The sequence below is a fragment of the Seriola aureovittata genome, chromosome 12 (assembly GCF_021018895.1).
Source record: "Seriola aureovittata isolate HTS-2021-v1 ecotype China chromosome 12, ASM2101889v1, whole genome shotgun sequence".
Classification (NCBI taxonomy): domain Eukaryota; kingdom Metazoa; phylum Chordata; class Actinopteri; order Carangiformes; family Carangidae; genus Seriola; species Seriola aureovittata.
Genome location: NC_079375.1, coordinates 9,413,888 through 9,431,998, shown reverse-complemented (window position 1 = coordinate 9,431,998; position 18,111 = coordinate 9,413,888). Strand labels below are relative to the sequence as shown.

The following is an 18,111-nucleotide window of genomic DNA, read 5'->3' as shown; positions in this document are numbered from 1 at the left end:
AAGTTTTTTTTGTCAGCATTACTCCTCTCCCTTCCATCAGTCCTCAGTTTCCCCTTCCCTTATCCCTGTAGGCCTGAATGATGTCTGTTTGAATTGAGCTGGGTGATAAGTTCAAGAGATTTAACGCAGGAGGTTTTGAAGACAACAGTAAACCAAGGCATGTCCACTGGAGGAGTCTGAAGAGTGACAGAAGTGTAAGCAGTGATGCTTACGCTATTATCTTCATAGCAAGACTGACTACAGTGCTATGAAAATAATATCAATGACTACACGATAGGTAAACTGAACCGTTTAAAAATGTTGCATTGTTGGTAGGACACAGAGCATGTACACATATCAGGGATCTCAAATAACATCTTAAAATGTCTAAATGTATTAATGTCGGCCACTAGAAGCACTTTGAACAACTGGTAACACTGAGATATGATATTTTATGGACAAAAGTGAGCATGGTTGATGTGGAAATGTTTCATACGGAATTGCTGAAAGCAATTTTAAAGAGAAAATATGACCTACATATCTATAAGCAGTGATTAGCAGGTGTGATTAGTATTACTTAAAGTAATACTTGTCTCAGCACTACACATATACGTTGAATTACCGCCTCACTGTTGTTTGCATCTGCCAAACAGCCAAGTTGCGGGAAATATGGTCACAATCTACCATTCCTGAGTTACAGTGTTGAATAATGCCCAGAAGTGTTTTTGCAGAACATTATGATGTCACAGTGAAGATGACCTTTGACCATTGAGATATAAAATGTCTTCACATTTTTTCCTACTAGAAATTTGTATTAAATTGTGTCATAACTACTGTATGAATAGTGAGTTATGGCCAAACACATGTTTTGTGAGATCACAGAGACCTTGACTATTGATCACCTAAATCTAATCAGTTCATCTCATGCCCATTGACACAGGGTGCCATTGCAATGAGGACCATGTTGGTAGCACTTAGAAATATTTGGGTTAAGAAACTACAATGTAGACTACATGACTCATTATTTTGTGACTCTACATATTAAAATCCATTGAACTTTCCTGATTGATACCTGAGGTCATACAGCAGTTAACTGTCAAATAACAAATAAAAAACATTTGATATGGTTATCACTGTCAAGTTGATTTCAACTATTCTTGACTTGGACTTGATTGCACATGGCCTTTGACTTGTTTTGGACTCAGGTTACATTACTAAAGTGCATAGTTTCCTGATTCAGTTGTTAAAGTAGGTAGTAGTTTAGCTACAATATGATTTCCATCCATACAGGCATCCATCCATCAGAGTAACATGTTTTGCAATCTTTCACATTACAAGATTACAAGATAAACCCTTGTGAATCTCCCTCAGCAAACCCTTCCAGATGGGATTCATTTGCCACAAAAGACAATCAATTAAGTATCCTCAGTGTTTGCTAGTCACTTTAGTGGAAAGTACAACTTTGTGATTGATAAAATGACTGAAAAAAATAATTCTTCACTAGTACTTGTAAATTCTATTAAACTCAAGTCGTACATAACCTATTACAATATGCTGATATTGAATAGTTGATTACAGTTTTTAATACAAGTGTGTGGGTGTGCATTAGGCGATTTGAACTTGCTTGCCTGTGTGGCTACATGTGATGCATGTGTGACATCAACGGATGCGAGGGAGGCTTATAAAGTGGCTTTAGGTGGGGGTTTATTTTCTCGGGGCTCAAATTAGCCAGAGAAGCAGATTAGGCTCCGAGTGTAATAACTCGTCATGGCTCGGTTTCAAGAAGCCACCATTAAACACGTCTCTTAGCCAGTGCGCTTTAAAACAATAATTATTTAATCACCTTACAGTCTCAAGTAATGCTAATGTGTTAGTTATCTTCAATTAGGTAAAAAGGCAAACTGTAATGAAGTGTCATTGTCCAACTGAAAGTGTGGCAGCCTGCATGTCATGTTATTTCTGTAAATTCAGGTGGCATGGGATGTTTAATAGTTCAACAGTTTAATTCATTTTAAATTCTTGTTTGATGATTATTCAAGATATATTCTACATTTGGCAAAAACTTCAAGTACAAGTTAAAAAAAAACAAAAACTATCTTTAATATATCTTTATTTTTTTCTAGAACTAATTAAACAGACATGACAAAACTACAGATTATTTGATTAAGCTATTAAGGTTCCAGTAAAAGTGGTGAGACTGCTTTGACTACAGAAATACAAAATTATATTAGTTTTTGCTTTCTACAGTTTCTGTGGTTTCAGTGGAGCAAGAATCTATACAGGTTGGCGTTTTAGACAAAGCATAAAACTGTGCTGAAATCGCCTTTGTGTAAAGACAGCACAGCAGCAGAAGGTAATAAGGTGAAGGGGTGCAGTCCTGGCCAAGACATCAAGTAACTGCGGATGTTTGCCAAGCTGCAGCTCTTGGTGCAGCTAATCTTATTAAAACAGGGTCAGGGCCTGAGAAGACCACCCTTAAATAGACATGGGTCAAATCTTGTACCAAAATGGAAACTGACGACGACATTACTGCGGGTACACGTACAGAAGTATGTTTAGTTAAGTTTGCTGATAACACAAATGACATTAGGTCAGGTTTTCCAGACCAGACAGATAAATCTGGATTGAAGAGGTGAATAAGTAGGTGAATATGAAAGCCGTGCAGTTCAGTACTGTGCAAACTAATTCAATGAATATTTATAGAGCCAAATGTCACATACATACATCTGTATAAATGTGACATTTGGCTGTATAAATATTAACTTATAGTGTATATGTGTGTATATCTATATATCTCAACATCATATCAATCGACTAATCATTTCAACTCTAAATGTATCACTGGTCTAAAATGTAACTACTAAAGAGGTGCAAAGGCAGTTACACTATGACTGTTCAAATTTGTGCAGCAGTGCTGGCTTTTTTGGTGTATTATTAAACCACAAAGGAGTATCATAAAAACAACAGTGAAATAGATTTGTGTGTAACTCCCCTTCTGCCTGCACCAACTCTCCACACTTTAATAGCAAACAAAAGCAAATCCATTTGTTTCACCTCTCAAGAGTAACACAATTTGTCTTATTTTATTACCTTTTCATGTTTTAAATTTTGATCTTTAGTTGTAGCACTGCCACCGGCCCAGTGAGTATGAAAAGATGTTCTGTCATATCCAGGTCAGTGGTGTTAGAGCTGTCAACTTAAACACTACAGACCCTTAATTGAAGCACTTTCATTAAGTAAAGTGGTGTTGAGGCTTTTGGGCATTTGTTCTAGTCTTTTAAACACTCACTGGTGACTTTATTAACACACCTTGCTAGTATCAGGTTGGACCCACTTTTGCTTTCAGAACTGCCTTAATTCTTCGTGGCATACATTCAACAAGGTGCTGGAAACATTCCTCAGAGGTTTTAGTCCACATGATAGCATCGCACAGTTGCTGCAGATTTGTCGGCTGCACATCCTTGATGCGAATCTCCTGTTCCACCACATCCCAAAGGAGCTCTATTGGATTTAGATCTGGTGACTGTGGGGGCCATTTGGGTACAGTGAACTCATTGTCATGTTCAAGAAACCAGTTTGAGATGATTTGAGCTTTGTGACATGGCTTGTGGAAGTAGCCATCAGAAGATGGGTACACTGTGGTCATAAAGGGATGGACGTGGTCAGCAACAGTGCTCAGGTAGGCTGTGGCGTTTAAACGATTCTCAGTTGGTGCTAAGGGGTCCAAAGTGTGCCAAGAAAATATCCCCCACACCATTACCCCACCACTACCACCAGCCTGAACCGTTGATACAAGGCAGGATGGATCCATGCTTTCATGTTGTTTACGCCAAATTCTGACCCTCCCATCCGAATGTTGCAGCAGAAATCGAGACTCATCAGACCAGGCAACGTTTTTCCAATATTCTATTGTCCAATTTTGGTGAGCCTGTGCGAACTGTAGCGTCAGTTTCCTGTTCTTAGCTGACAGGAGTGGCACCCGGTGTGGTCTTCTGTTGCTGTAGCCCACCTGCCTCAAGGTTTGACATGTTGTGCATTCAGAGATGCTCTTCTGCATACCTCAGTTGTAATGAATGATTATTTGGGTTACTGTTGCCTTTCTATCAGCTCGAACCAGTCTGGCCATTCTCCTCTGACCTCTGGCATCAATAAGGCATTTTCGCTCAGAGAACTGCTGCTCACTGGATATTTTCTCTTTTTCGGACTTCTCCACAGTCACAGCGCCCCCATCAGGCCAATCTGTGCCTAGATGAAAAATTACATATCTCAAGACTAAATTGTGTCATCCCCAACAGCTTTGTGGGTACAAATGAGAGTGAAGTGCAAGAGGCTTACTTAACCAAATCAAAACAGTGCACTGGCAGTAACTGATTACCAGTCATTCTTGGTGTAAATAGTTTTCCCTTGCTAACAACATTACTGTAATGTGGTAATGCAGATGGTGGTAAGACACTGATCTTTAAGGAAAGCTTTACTCAAAGCCACCTGCTTCTTTGTCAACCCTTTAACCTTCTAAGACACTGCCCTTATGCTTAGGCTTCATCTTCTTCGAGGAAGAAGGAAAAGTGAAAATAGATATTTGGGAGTCATTGTGCAACTACATAAAATGTATGCATTAAATGGCTAATGGCTAAAATCGGCTAATTAATTAACTATATGAATTAATAATTCATAATTAATGAAAGGCAATTATTATTCAAATATTTTTGTGTGACTACACTCCAGTTGGCTTTACAGTTTCTACCATTGACTGTCTCATATACAGTGTGTGATTGTTTTCTGCAGGATTTAGTGTGACAAGGATTTTGCCATGAAGAAGTCTGAGAGGGCAAATGTAAGAGTGGCACTGATGATATGATAAATACCAACTTCCAGATGCCAACTAGTCACTACCTAACCTCTCATTTGTTGACACCTACTTCTACAACTCCTTTTTTACTTTGTTTTGTTTTATCCCAAGTTGCTATATCGCACCTATTTTCAAGTAAAGTGATTAATTAGGGTTAGGTTCATACAGAAATGGTTCCAGTTGGGATACTACAGTGGCCATATTTCTTTTACTTGAGTACTTTTAACATAGTCAATTATACGTGTACTCAAATAATAATGAAGTGAAGATACATAATGATCAGTCAATATCCTTGTGCCCCTTTCACTATTTTAAAATATATATTTTTTCTTTTTGTACAAAGGCCTTTTACATACCATGCAGTTTGACATATAGCAGGAAAGGCACATGTCTGTTTAATAACATTAATAACAATGTAATTTGTTTAAATCTGTTATTTTCAAGGGTCTCATGTACATAGCTCACTAGGATACAACCAGCCATTGTTAATGTTACACCTGTGGTCTTCAAGCCATGACAATGTAAATATCCGCTGTGAAAAAGGCCTTTAATGAAGGTGCATACTGACTGATAAAAGTGTTGCAAATATGGACATACATGGGGTTTTTCTGACATTTTTCTGTTACATTTATTCTTTCCATATATTTTTTAATATATTCACCCTGTCACAGAGTGCTCAAGACATTGCAACAGTTCAGATGGGCTGAGATGACAATGACATTCCAGAGGACCTTGCAAATATGGTGCATTAAGAGGAAGAAGATGAGGAGGAGACCAATGATTCACTCCTCCATAAACTTATACCAGACTGCAGAGAAGAAGCATTCATATAATAACTATGCCATACTTGCAAAATACCCAGTTCTTCAAAAAATTTATCACATGAAATGCTGTTAGGCAATTCAATATAAACATGTATTTAGCAGCTAATTATTTGAATCCAGCACGACCCATATTTCCCATTTCTAAGGTATTACAGCTATAAACAGATTTGGCTATGGAGGTTTTCTCTAGATCACAGATCTTAAATTGTTTTTCTAAATTAATTTGTCATCTTCATGTTAGAACTCATTTGCTTTATTTACAGCAGGATTATTTATATGACCTTTTTTTTTTATCTCTGTTAAAAATATTAAATAAACAGTCTTTAAGGTAATACAAGCAATGTTTGTGCGACATTAGCTCAACAGCTATGTGTGAAATGTTAAAGAGGTTAATTTAGACTTTAAGTGGGAAGCATTAACCATAGGGCAAGGAAGGTACTAATCTGGATGAATGGAGGGAGGGTTTACTCTCCTTGGACTATTGTGGTTAACCAAAAGATTAAAAGATAAACTACCTGAATGCTCCAAATATTTATTTCTCCCCAGCCTCATGACTTTGTTGATCAGTTAAAATACAAACTAAGCAGACTTTAAAGTAGCTATTACTATATCATTATATAGGAATAAGCTATATTACTTCACAGCCACATTTAAATTACTTGTCCTGGTTCATAATAAGTTATTTTTTTCACCTCTACAGCCATGTCCTATATGTTTCATTTCTAAGTATTGATATCGAACACCTATGACTGCACAAGAAGTGGCAGAGTGAGCTTTTCCTTCACATTTCAGCTCAAGCTGGTCATATGACCAGTCTCTCAGCATTTTACCCTCCCTTTCCATCATCTCTGTGTCATCCCCCTGCTGCTCACCATCCCCCTTTCCCCCTGTAAGCTGACACAGCGCCTTTAAACATTAGCCGCTTTCTTCCTAATAGGATCTCAGGGGCTTAAATTGTCATCTGATAAAACTAAGGAGCTTGATAGCTATGCTGCACCCTCTTAACCAATTTGTACTCAATTAGGATAATGGGGAAACAAACAAAGAGGGACAGCTTTAATATATTAATGTGATAAAATGATTATCAATTTCCCTTGTCTACGTCTTGGGTGGTATAAGAAGCATCTAGCAAAGTCTGATATGGATATTTGCCATTAATGATGTGGGCAAAACAATAAAGGATGTCAGAGGTATTTGCATTAGATCTGAGAATTTGTTCAACATTATCTGCTGTTAGTGACATAGCATTTCCAAAAACTCAAGTTCAAGAACTGACGTCTTGACCTGTCAAGTAGATATAATTATTGACAAATCATTATAGGCTGAATTTCATGTAGGTGTGTCATTCCAAGGCCCTGCATGCATTGTACAACCTAAAACACTTAAATGGAAGTGAGCCATTATTAATGTTGAACGACTGTAGTATACCAGTGGTTTAATGCAGCACAAACATATGAGTCAACTTAAAACACCCACTGATCTTTTAATACCAATTATTACCTACTGATAATTAAGATTCACTGCTGGTATATAAAATGAATGTGATACCTAAAACCGTTCTTTGATCATGTGCTGTTGAAGAAAAAAAAAAAAAAAAAAAAAATACATATATATATATATATATACATATATACACACACACACACACAGACATATCTCCTTCTTTCTCCCTCTCTCTCTCTTGGCAACTGGATATACTGAGCCACTCACTATGAATCTTCTCACTTCCACCACTAATTGGTGAGACAAATTATCATCCACTAAGTCCATTGGCGTTCTCATAGTATCATCTTACTAAGGCAATTAATGTTCTTTTCAATGTTTTGCCTTTTTAGAAGAACATTTTGAAATTATGTTGCAACATATTGGCATGAAAGAACATAAAAGAGTACTAAAACTACCAGTTATCTAAAAACTGCATAAATATATATATTGAAAGCTGGAGAAAGATAGCTCTGTAAAACACCTCACAGGCTTGACTTTCTTTGTTGTTGTCAGCAACCTACTTCATGACAAATCCCTGCCACAGAGGTATCTTTAAGTTCTTTATTTCCTTCTTCTAGTAGCAAAGCTTGTTGCTTACAGGCAAAAGTAATGGGCTTTGTGGTCTGTGCTTTCTTGGAAAACAACCTTGACAACCAAGAAAAGGTGTACAGCTAAAGCTACTTAGCCTAGAGCCATTCTGCTCATAGAAAGCATTGACAATACAGTCTCATGTTGCCATTTGGCTTTAAACTTGTTGGCGTTTAAAATTTTTCAGCTGCTTACACATTTGCCAATCGTAAGACAAGTGTGAAGTTTGTGTATCTCCCTCACTCCTTGAAGACAATGGAAGACCCTCTTGAGTGTACTACATGTAGCGAAAGGTATTTCAAAAAAATGTTATCAATCTTTTACCGCCCACTATTCTGCAAAATGCTCGCAATGTACAAAATGTTCACTGACTGCTAGTAATCAAAAAAGTCGAAAAAAAATTTTTTTTTATTGAAATGAAAATGCTACATATAGGTAAACATTGGTAGTTTCGACTTTTGTACTTTTGGTCTTTGTGATTTTTTACAATAAGTTTTCAGCCTTGTAAAAATAATCCATGTGCAATGCATGAAAGAGTATACAAAGGAAAACAATGGTGTCCTTCTCCCTGCAAAGCAGTCTGGGAGTCCAACACTATAATAAATCCCTGAAAACATTAAAGCTAAATTCTGTGTTTAACAATCTAAACTATTTGTCTGAATTTGGGGAGACAAATCTCAAAAGGATATGAGTATCAAATAATAATATAAAAAGTCAGCATGTTCTTAATATGGTTTGGCGGATGGTTAAGACTTAACTCAATTTGAAATTCAAACTCAATTTCCTCTAAGACAATATGGATTTCTGAAACAAGTGTTTGCTCATGTTAAACACACACAACATACTGTCAGAAAAATCACTTTCTGTACCACTTTTCCATGTTGCATTTTGTGTTTGGCATGCAAAGAGCTCCTAAATATATCTTCAGATAGGAGGAGTGAGGTCAGAGGAAATCTCTAGTGAAGTCTTTAGGCTCATTAAGGATGGGATTGATCTCTGCAACACCTACTGTAGCTGCCACAGCTTTGGTTCTGCCAACTGGCAAGGGAGAAACTTGCAGGTTGCATGATGAAACACCCCAGATGCCCCCAACCAGATTCCACTTTGAGCTATCAGAGGTCTAAGAGGCCATATTGTTTGTTTATTTATTTATTTGGCACATGTAAGCAACATGATTTTGAGTCACAGTTGCAACTGAAACATTTTAAAGAGGTGATAAGGACTGGGCTCAACACTAGTTTTGTCCACTAATTGCTCATGTTTGAATTAATTAGGTTAAACAAAAGATTGTCCCCTATTACTTTGCTTGCCTAGATCTGTAGCTTAACTCATTGTTTGTTTGCCTCTTGTTAGTTCTCCTGATATAAACATGAAAATGCAGCATAAAATGTCCATTATTATTGTACAGTGCATCTTATTAGTTCTGTTCTATGTATCATAACTGGGTTTAATTAGACAAAATTCCTAAATAGGGAACGATAATAACATTGCTTATTCTTTTCTCCCACTGAACAATGTAATGTGATCAAATCTACTTTAAACCACAAGTGATTCACTTCTTTGTTTTATTTCATTTTATTATTAAACAATGTCATTCGAAAAGCACCAGTGCTCATAAAGAATTAGGTGCCTACTTGAATTAAACTATTTTATGAATACAAGTCTTTACAGTGTGTAGCCATTCAAATTAAAAGTCCATCTCTGTGTCTTTTCTCCCTTACATTGTCTATAATGAAGGGATTAGCGAAACGTACGAGCCATTATCTTTCAGACAATAGATTTTTTGAAAGAAAGTTTTGTCGAGGCTTCATTAGCAATGGCCTCCCTCTGTGGTCTGAATTCAGGACACATTTGGAGCAATTACTTGACCAGAAAACAACTGTCAGTCATTCTTAAAGGGGAAGGATTCCAATTAAAAAACCTCTTAAACCCTTTGGTTTTACTACCATTCTCCTGAAAGCTTTGGTGTCTTGTGTGGTTAAGGAGAGTTTTGTCAGGAGAGAACAACATTACATGTGCTTGTTGCACAGGACTCCAACAGTAGGTCCTTTGCTCACTTGTGTGCAGGGGATTTCAAGGACTTAACTGGGAGTAGCAAGTGCCTACAGTAGATGTTGTTAGTGTCATTCGTCTACTTATGGACTACAGAGACACCATGTGCGTAGCATAATCTGTGGTAGGAACCTGAAGGAAGGTAAGATTACTTTGTGTACTTCCTTTTGCATTCTGTTAATTATGACATTTATGGATATATGAGTTTCCATGATGCCCATTTGTATTAAATGGGCATCTAAAAGAAAATATTTTCAAAGTTCAGCTTGCCTTTTAGTGACTCTCAAGACAGTCTCAGATGTCTTTGATTTATTTTAAACAAAATAAACTGCATACCTTTATACATGCTGAAGTTCAAAAGGTATAAGTAAAAACTGATGGGAAACAGTTAGTAAAACAGTTGAAAGATAATTTGATTATTTTTTCAAAGCACTATAAACTAAACATATTCATAGACCCAAAATGTGTCAGTGTAAAGAGCAAAGATTTCCTAACTGTTTCACTTATGAATTCCTCCTACTTATTTTATGATAGCTGCTTGTCCCCTGTGTCCCCTGTGTGTAGTCAACAATACATAACTGTTTATGATTCTGATTATCAGTCATAATGGAAATTATGCTAACATAGCATTCCTTGGTAAAGTTTCTTGCTGTAGAAAAAAAAAGAAATTTCTAGAAGATATTCACAGACTATTTAGAGTAATTTATCTTTAAACAAATAAACTTAGTCATGAATGTTAACATGTTTAATTTCAACTACAACTCATGTAAAAACAGTCAAGACTACTGATAAGCCATTAAATTACTTTTTATATCTAAGTGCACAGCCCTGTTCTATTTATGCTGATTTGACTTTTTTTCTTTTTTTTTTGCAGACGAAGATGTGAGCTTGTTCTGCTTTTGTGGAGATAATACATTGAACCTCACGGAAGTTATCCTCGAAGGATACAGCCCTCACGCTTCACACAAAGCTGCTCCATTGCATGTGAGACAGAAGAGCTCTGTGCAACAGCTGCTTTGCCTTTTCTCACTTGGTAGCAGTTTGATTTTTTTCTGACAAGGAAGAGAGAAAGTGTCTCTAAAGGATCGGATGCATTTGTCAATGGATACCCTGGGAATTGTGGACGATAGTTGCCTAGACAACTATGATATGGCAAAAGGTGCCGGTTCAAGCAGTGGAGGCAGGGTCCACAGTATTGATGTCATACTAGGGTTCACTAAAGACCAGGACCCTTTACTCCATTCGGTAGGAGATGATGACAGCCATAAAGCCAATGAAGAAAACCCACAGCACCATGAAAAGCAGGTTCCATCAGACCCCTATGGGCACCTTCCAGAACTGGGTGACAGCTCCCAACACTCTTCCTACCATGGTGAGTCTTTTAAGAAAAGAAGCGTCAGGCACAAAAACTCTCTGAAACATTTCTTCAGTATCATAACGAGTTCAGGGGATTTTGTCTTTACCCATGCAACACGTGGAATTAGAGCTGTACTAAGTTTGTCCCAGTCTCGTACGCAATACTCCCACACAGTTTGCGCAATGTATTGGACCAGTGCTCTTCCATAAAGACGTTCAATGTCACCTTTTAGCAAAGACTGTAATGACGAATTATTTGGTTGTCTAAAATTATAGCGATGTGAATTATATAAATGTAACTTTTACTTTTTGTCCAAACACGCTGAGTAGAAAAGTTTGAACATACTTTCCCATTCACATAAAGAAATGTGTCCAAACATTTGACTGGTACTGTATATTTGTGTGCCTCCCTCTAAAGATTAAACAATTCTCAGAAAATATAATTTTATGTCACTATACACTCACATTTGCAGTGCTATATAACAACAGAAATATAAACGGCAGCCAAAGAAGGATGGATTAATAACAAACATGTAGATTCTGTGTCTGCTGTTTTGAAATTAGATTTATTCTATATGAGGTTTACGCAGAAAAAAAACAAACAAGTTGCAATGTTTATTACTTGTTACCATTAAATGTGTTCATCATTTTACATACATTTCCTTGTAACAGGTTTTTCTCTTTTTTTTTTTATCCAACTTTTCAAACACACGTGAAGCTACTAATATGGAAAACAGTTAGATTCCATTCAGGTGCTTTAGTGCCAGGGCCCAGGTATTGTTACTTATTGACACACCTGTATGGGAGTGAGCCTAGATTAATGTAATTAGTTACACCTGCCCTCTTCTTGCTTTGTTGATTGTGAGAAAGGTCCATTCAGGCCACCTTACGTGTTGTATTTGGTAATATTGGGATACTGAAATGTAAAATAGTGTTCTCGGCTGACGCAAGTATGGAGGCACTGGTGGGTCTGGCTGAAAAAAAAGCCAGTGAAATCAGCCTGTTGCTAGCCATTACGACTGACTGCAAATCTGCTATATTTGGGTGTGATGAGGGATGTTCAATTGCTTTTGTTTTACAACTACTTATATCCTAAAAATCTTACTAAATCCTGTTGTAAACATGATATTCACCTGCCATATGCTTAAGTTATCAAATATAACATTGTTATATTCTTTCAAATGATTTATGAAACCGATCAAGCTCTTAGGTATTTTAAAAATTACTACTAAACTGACCTTGCAAAAAGCTACAAACACAACAGTGCTGTAGAATTATGGACACCTACAATCAATAAGCAATTTCCACTGTATTGTTTTTGGGTAACCATGCCTGAATGTGGCCTTCTGTTACTCATTCAAATTAGAAAGATTTCATTTACATCCTGTGGACTCCTGGAAACTACAGATTTTTAGCTACCAAAGGACAAACTAATTATCTCTATATATAGGATATAACTGTGTGAATATATGCCTGCAGTACAAATGATCATGCTTAATAGCTGAAAATAGAAACACTTAATTATCACAGCTGCAACAGTGAGGTGAACAGTAAAATAACCACAAGAGCATAAACACAACAGACATAAGCCAGTGCGTGAGCTAGGACTGAGCATTTCTGTCTGATGGAAGAGCAGGAACACATCAACAGTGGAGAAGTGAATTAGTGTACGGGACAGGAGTAATTAGTATTTCTATGAAACCTTTGGTACTTTTTCTGTTGTAAAAAATTAAAACCATTTACGGAGCAAGATTTAAGGAGTATTATCTTTTAAATGAACTCAATGGGAAAGATTGATTCTTTTACTTTATACCATCACACTTTTAGTATGTATATATGATATATGATAAGATATGACTGATACTGCAGGCTACATTCCTTTATTTATTGCCTGGATTTACTTTATGGCCTTTGCATATGGTTATCTCTGTAGTATGCTACAGAGATAATAAACTGGAGCTTCAGAACAATCTTAATAGCACAACAACCTACTTTGAACACAAAGCTTTTGCTACTTGGCATCCTTATTTCAAACCAATGATCTGCTGACCAAACTGCCTTAAGTGATTTGGTATGATTAACGAGCTCAGAGGCATCACACACATGGCTCACTTGCTGTACATCAATTTCTTGGAAGACACAATCTGGACTATGACTGTACTAGGCCTGTGCAGAAGCCAACTAAAATCCCTTGTTAGATTAGAGGAGGCGGGCACTCGGAGCTTTAACTGGTAGCATCTGTTACTATGGGATTACTGCAAGGGAAGAATTCAGTGAAAGACTTGATGTCATTTGGACTCCCCAAACCCCTGGGGTTCACAAACCCTCAGCAATATAGAAGGTCATCAGTCATTAAGCTGTTTTATCATGATGGGAAGATTTCACTTTTTGATCAGACTATATATTAAAATGAAATGATCAATCACACATAAATAAAGATGTTTTCTTTTGGTAAATAGTTTTTGGCTTAAAACTAGATAAAAGACAATATATAGTAGATCAAGTACAAATTCATTCCTCATTTATTTGTTTTCAAAGAAACAAATAAAAGGTAATAAACAAATTTTTATTACTAGTAATTAGGGTTGTCAAAAAAAAAAAGATACTCAGATACTAATCGATACTAAAAGTATTAGTATCGGATTATGTGCTCATTTGCAACAGTATTGATACGAATAATGCCGTCTTCACCTCCAGTTGACACACAACTTCATACAGCACCACTGCAGACAGGCAGGCACACAGCCCATCCTCTCACTCACAGCTGAACACATGAAGGCTAGTTGACGTTCACAACACCAAGCTGGCTGGTGTTGCCAGCATAAAACTAAATTAACATGGCAAGTGCTGCAGCTGAAGGACCTTCGCAACCTGTTTTAGTTGAAATTGAAAAAAGCAAATGTGCCGTTTGGAATTATTTTGCATTATTATTTTACCTGGCTGGCAGCACACGTTAACGCTAGCCGTTTAACTATTAGCAATTAGCTGATAGCCACATTAGCCGTCTGTTAAGTTATCATTAAGCTAGCGGCTATGGCTAATAATAAAACGACTACAGTTAATGTGCGAGCTAGGCAGCAAACGTTATCAGTCCTGCTCATCTGTAACGTTAATAAACAGTGTTATTTAACAGGATAACACAATTATTTGTGTCTGAAAAGTGTTTTATTTCTCTTATAATCCCAGATTGAAGCTGAGAAAAGTCGACCAGGAACTAGACAGAAACAGCGGGAGCCTACACTACCAACTCTATTTGATCAGCAACGAAAATATGGTGCCAAGTCACCATAAGCACAGAAAACAAACAGGGCTGTAGCTGACATTTGCATGTCATATATATACACACCTTACAGTAAGGTTACTGTTGGTTTTTTTTGCAATATTGCAATTTTGACTATTAACTTGAGCTGTCAAAACATTTGAATTATGAATAAATACTAACCAAGTTGTTTTGGAGAAAAAAAAAAGTGGCTTTGAGGTATCAATTCCCAATTATTCATTAATGTTATAACTCTTCAGTTTTAAGTTGTTGGTAGGGTAATGTACAAAACTGTCCCTAAACTGATGTACTGAGAGGTTTGCCTTTGTGGCTTTAAATATATAATACTCCTACTTCTCTGAGATCCTCAATTGCTCCCTCAGCTCCACCTTGCTGTGTCCTCATATGCTTGGCTTTACTCAGCCATTATAAAATTTGTCAATATGCTAGTGTAAGGACTGCTTACTGGCTTGATACCAGTTGCACACCAGTTGTTTGTTTAAAAATGTTACGTTAATTCTGATAGGTGTTAATAGATATGAATCCCTAATATGAAAAAAATACAAATGGTTAATGATACCTGTTTTGCTCATTTAATGAAAGACATCTAAACAAAAATTCAAACTTACAATATGTACCCTCTCCTTTATTTAAGAATCTGACCTTTTCTCCGGTGACAAGTGTGATGGAGAAATGAGTGACCTGCAGAAGGATGTGGAGGTTGCTGAGGGGTCTCCAGACACCATGATAGAGGAAGAGCACACTAAAAAGAAACATAGAAGAAACCGTACCACCTTCACCACCTATCAGCTTCATGAGCTGGAGCGAGCCTTCGAGAAGTCCCATTACCCAGACGTCTACAGCCGTGAAGAGTTGGCAATGAAAGTCAACTTGCCTGAGGTTCGAGTTCAGGTAAAGACTGGGCGATATCTTAACCTCCAACATAACACATTTAATTACGAGATACATTATTTTTTGTTTTGCCCTTTGCTGCAAAGACCTATCATCAAAACCACTGCTGCAACCTCCAAATCCATTGTCACTACACATACTACCTCTGAATAAGAACAGGATCAGCCATATATATTAGGGATGCATAAAAAGATGAAAATAGTTTTAAATGGAAATGAATTTGGACATCAAAATAAATCTGAATGTTTCCAACTTCTGCACCACCTAATGGTAGTATCATAAAGTACACTGTGGAGGACAGCACAATCCATTCCATTTTTTGTAATTTTTTTATAGCTTTATTCTTGCAATTCTGCCTCAGTGCCTGCACCTCACTTCACCATCTCATGTTTTTACATTCTCTATGTTCAGGTGTGGTTCCAGAACCGAAGAGCCAAGTGGAGACGACAAGAAAAGATGGACACTAGCACCATGAAGCTCCACGATTCGCCCATGTTATCCTTCAGCCGCCCCCCAATGCCTCTCAATGCCAGTCCAGTGGCTAACCCGATGCCCCTAGATCCCTGGCTGACCTCACCCATCTCCAGTGCCACGTCTATGCATACCATCCCTGGGTTCATGGGCTCACCGCAGGGCCTGCAGTCTGCATATCCAAGCCACAGCTTCCTCAACACCCCGCCTGCCATGGTCCAAGGTATGCAGCCCATGGGCCCACCTCCCTACCAGTGCACTCCCAGCTTCAATGATAAATACCCGATGGAGGACGACAGGAGTTCCAGCATTGCAGCACTCAGGATGAAGGCCAAAGAGCACATTCAGTCGATGGATAAAACCTGGCAGCACATGTGATCTGGTGGGGCACTGTGAACGGATTTTTGAGCTGCTCCCATGATTGTTTACAAACTGCTTTTCCACTGTTTGTTTCATGTACCAATGAAGAGGATACATGACACCAAAGGAGTTTGAAGTCTGCTATCTTTTTGACTGATGCTAATAAGCAACTCTCAAAATTAACTTCTCGTGATTTTTTTGAAATTCATTAAAATTCAATTCATTTTGAATGAACCGTGTTTTACCCCTAAGGATAAATGATCAAATCTCTGGGGTCATTTAATTTTGGATTAGCTCAAATTGTTGGGGAATAGACTATTTTGTTTGAGTGAGAGCAAATCTTCAACATGAATGTTTTGACACTTTATATAGAGGAATTTGAGACATTATTGACAATCTGAAATGCGGTATAGTGTATGAGAGGCTTTGTAGAGCCATGTGGTCAGAAGTAGCAATGTTTTTGCAATTTGAGTGATTACTTGGTGACAAATTTCAACAAATTTATACAAGTTTACTGTCTTAATTGAGTGGTGTTCTGACCTTTTTGGTGGAAATATACACAATACTTACCCTAACTCTGTCTACAGTCTCCAGGGTATAAGGTTTCCTGCTCCCATGAAGTGTTAACACGAGGTTTACAGTAATAACCACTGCACTGCATTTTGAGGGTGTTTGCTGGTATCTAGTCGTTGAGAACTAGGCAGTTTTAGTATGAATATGGTTTCTCTCTTTGCATGTCTATTTGGTTGGATTTTCTCTTTGTTCATTTAAATGGACGGCATGTACATTTTTTTTTTTTTACTGTATTTTCAGTTGCTATAAAGTGCGCAACAATGTGTATTTTAAAACCATTTTCGAACCTCAATTTAACTTTGTTTTGGGTTTAAAGGCAATGTGAGTGTTTTTTATTTAAATCATTAAAATGGCCTTTTGGAGAGCATGAAGTCATGGTGGGATGGGTGTGTAGGGGGTTATCAGAAGTCACAGAGTGTGATCAGGCTTGGAGGCTAATTTAAACAGACAAACTAACCTCTTAACACCTAATTACTGCTTTTAAAGCGATTAACCTCTCAGCCATAGACAGAATGCCCTCAGATGCCCCTGAAAACCCCATTTCAAGACCTGATTAACTCCTCTTAAATTTGTCCAGTTATATTATTTCTAAGTTACAGGTACAGCTCGACATATCTGTGTAGTATATTGTGCACCCTATTCATCTTCAGTAAGTCAGGTGAATATAAACAGACAAAGTTAATGGGTGCAAGCAGCCTATCTTACCTCTTGGGAATAGCGCAGTTAAATGCAACAGTTGGACCACAACTAGAAGGAGATAACGTTGCACTGACCTTGCTCAGAGACATAAGGTCATGGTGATACTGGGTGTGTCTTTTTATACTGCATGTGCATTTGGTGTGTGTGCATTAAATTGATGCAGAAGGGTGCTGTGCTAACAAAGTTAATCTTTTTAATTGTGATTTCTTCTGTAGCTCAAGAGAATAGTAACTTGCAAAGCATCATACCAACGCTTTGAGGCACACACCTGCCACTGAAAGTCCTCAGTGGACACCATTATGAAGTGTAAGGAAGACTTATCATCAACATCACTTCAAATGATCATCAATTATCTCTATATCATGGCCTTTAGAAATGGCAGCATCCACACTGTCCGTTTTATAGGTTTTGTTGTTTATTTTGTTTTTAATCCCTGTTGATAACAGTGGACTAAAAGGCCAAAGAAATAAAAAAGGAACATATCTTTTTACTAGGAGAAACATTTATAAATGTATGTGGATGTTTATTATCTTTTTCATCAGTTTTCAATATAATTATATACTAATTTCTAGTTCTTTCAAGTTTTTAAATTGTGACATTAATTTTCCATGTGCAAAACACAGAATAAAGTTACAGTAGCACTTCTGTAGAAGCACTTTGGCTGTGGATTTTGTTTTTCTTTCCACACATCCATTAGTGAGCCA

The 18,111-nt window shown here is 37.3% G+C and overlaps 2 protein-coding genes across 3 annotated transcripts in view; one reads left to right on the top strand and one right to left on the bottom strand.

The window, feature by feature from the left end:
• atcayb (ATCAY kinesin light chain interacting caytaxin b) overlaps window positions 1–18,111 on the bottom strand; it is a 38,627-nt gene that overhangs the window by 18,118 nt on the left and 2,398 nt on the right. The window lies entirely within an intron of this gene.
• Window positions 9,749–18,046, top strand: LOC130178591 (retinal homeobox protein Rx2-like). Of its 2 annotated transcripts, XM_056390961.1 has the most exons (4): window positions 9,749–9,919; window positions 10,652–11,149; window positions 15,048–15,304; window positions 15,716–18,046. In XM_056390961.1, exons 2-4 carry the CDS (start codon window positions 10,867–10,869, stop codon window positions 16,151–16,153), a joined length of 978 nt encoding a protein of 325 aa, XP_056246936.1. In that variant the 5' UTR covers window positions 9,749–9,919; window positions 10,652–10,866; the 3' UTR covers window positions 16,154–18,046. The 2 variants fall into 2 exon arrangements, with proteins under 2 accessions (XP_056246936.1, XP_056246937.1); XM_056390962.1 differs by lacking the exon at window positions 9,749–9,919 and having other exon boundaries at window positions 10,626–11,149.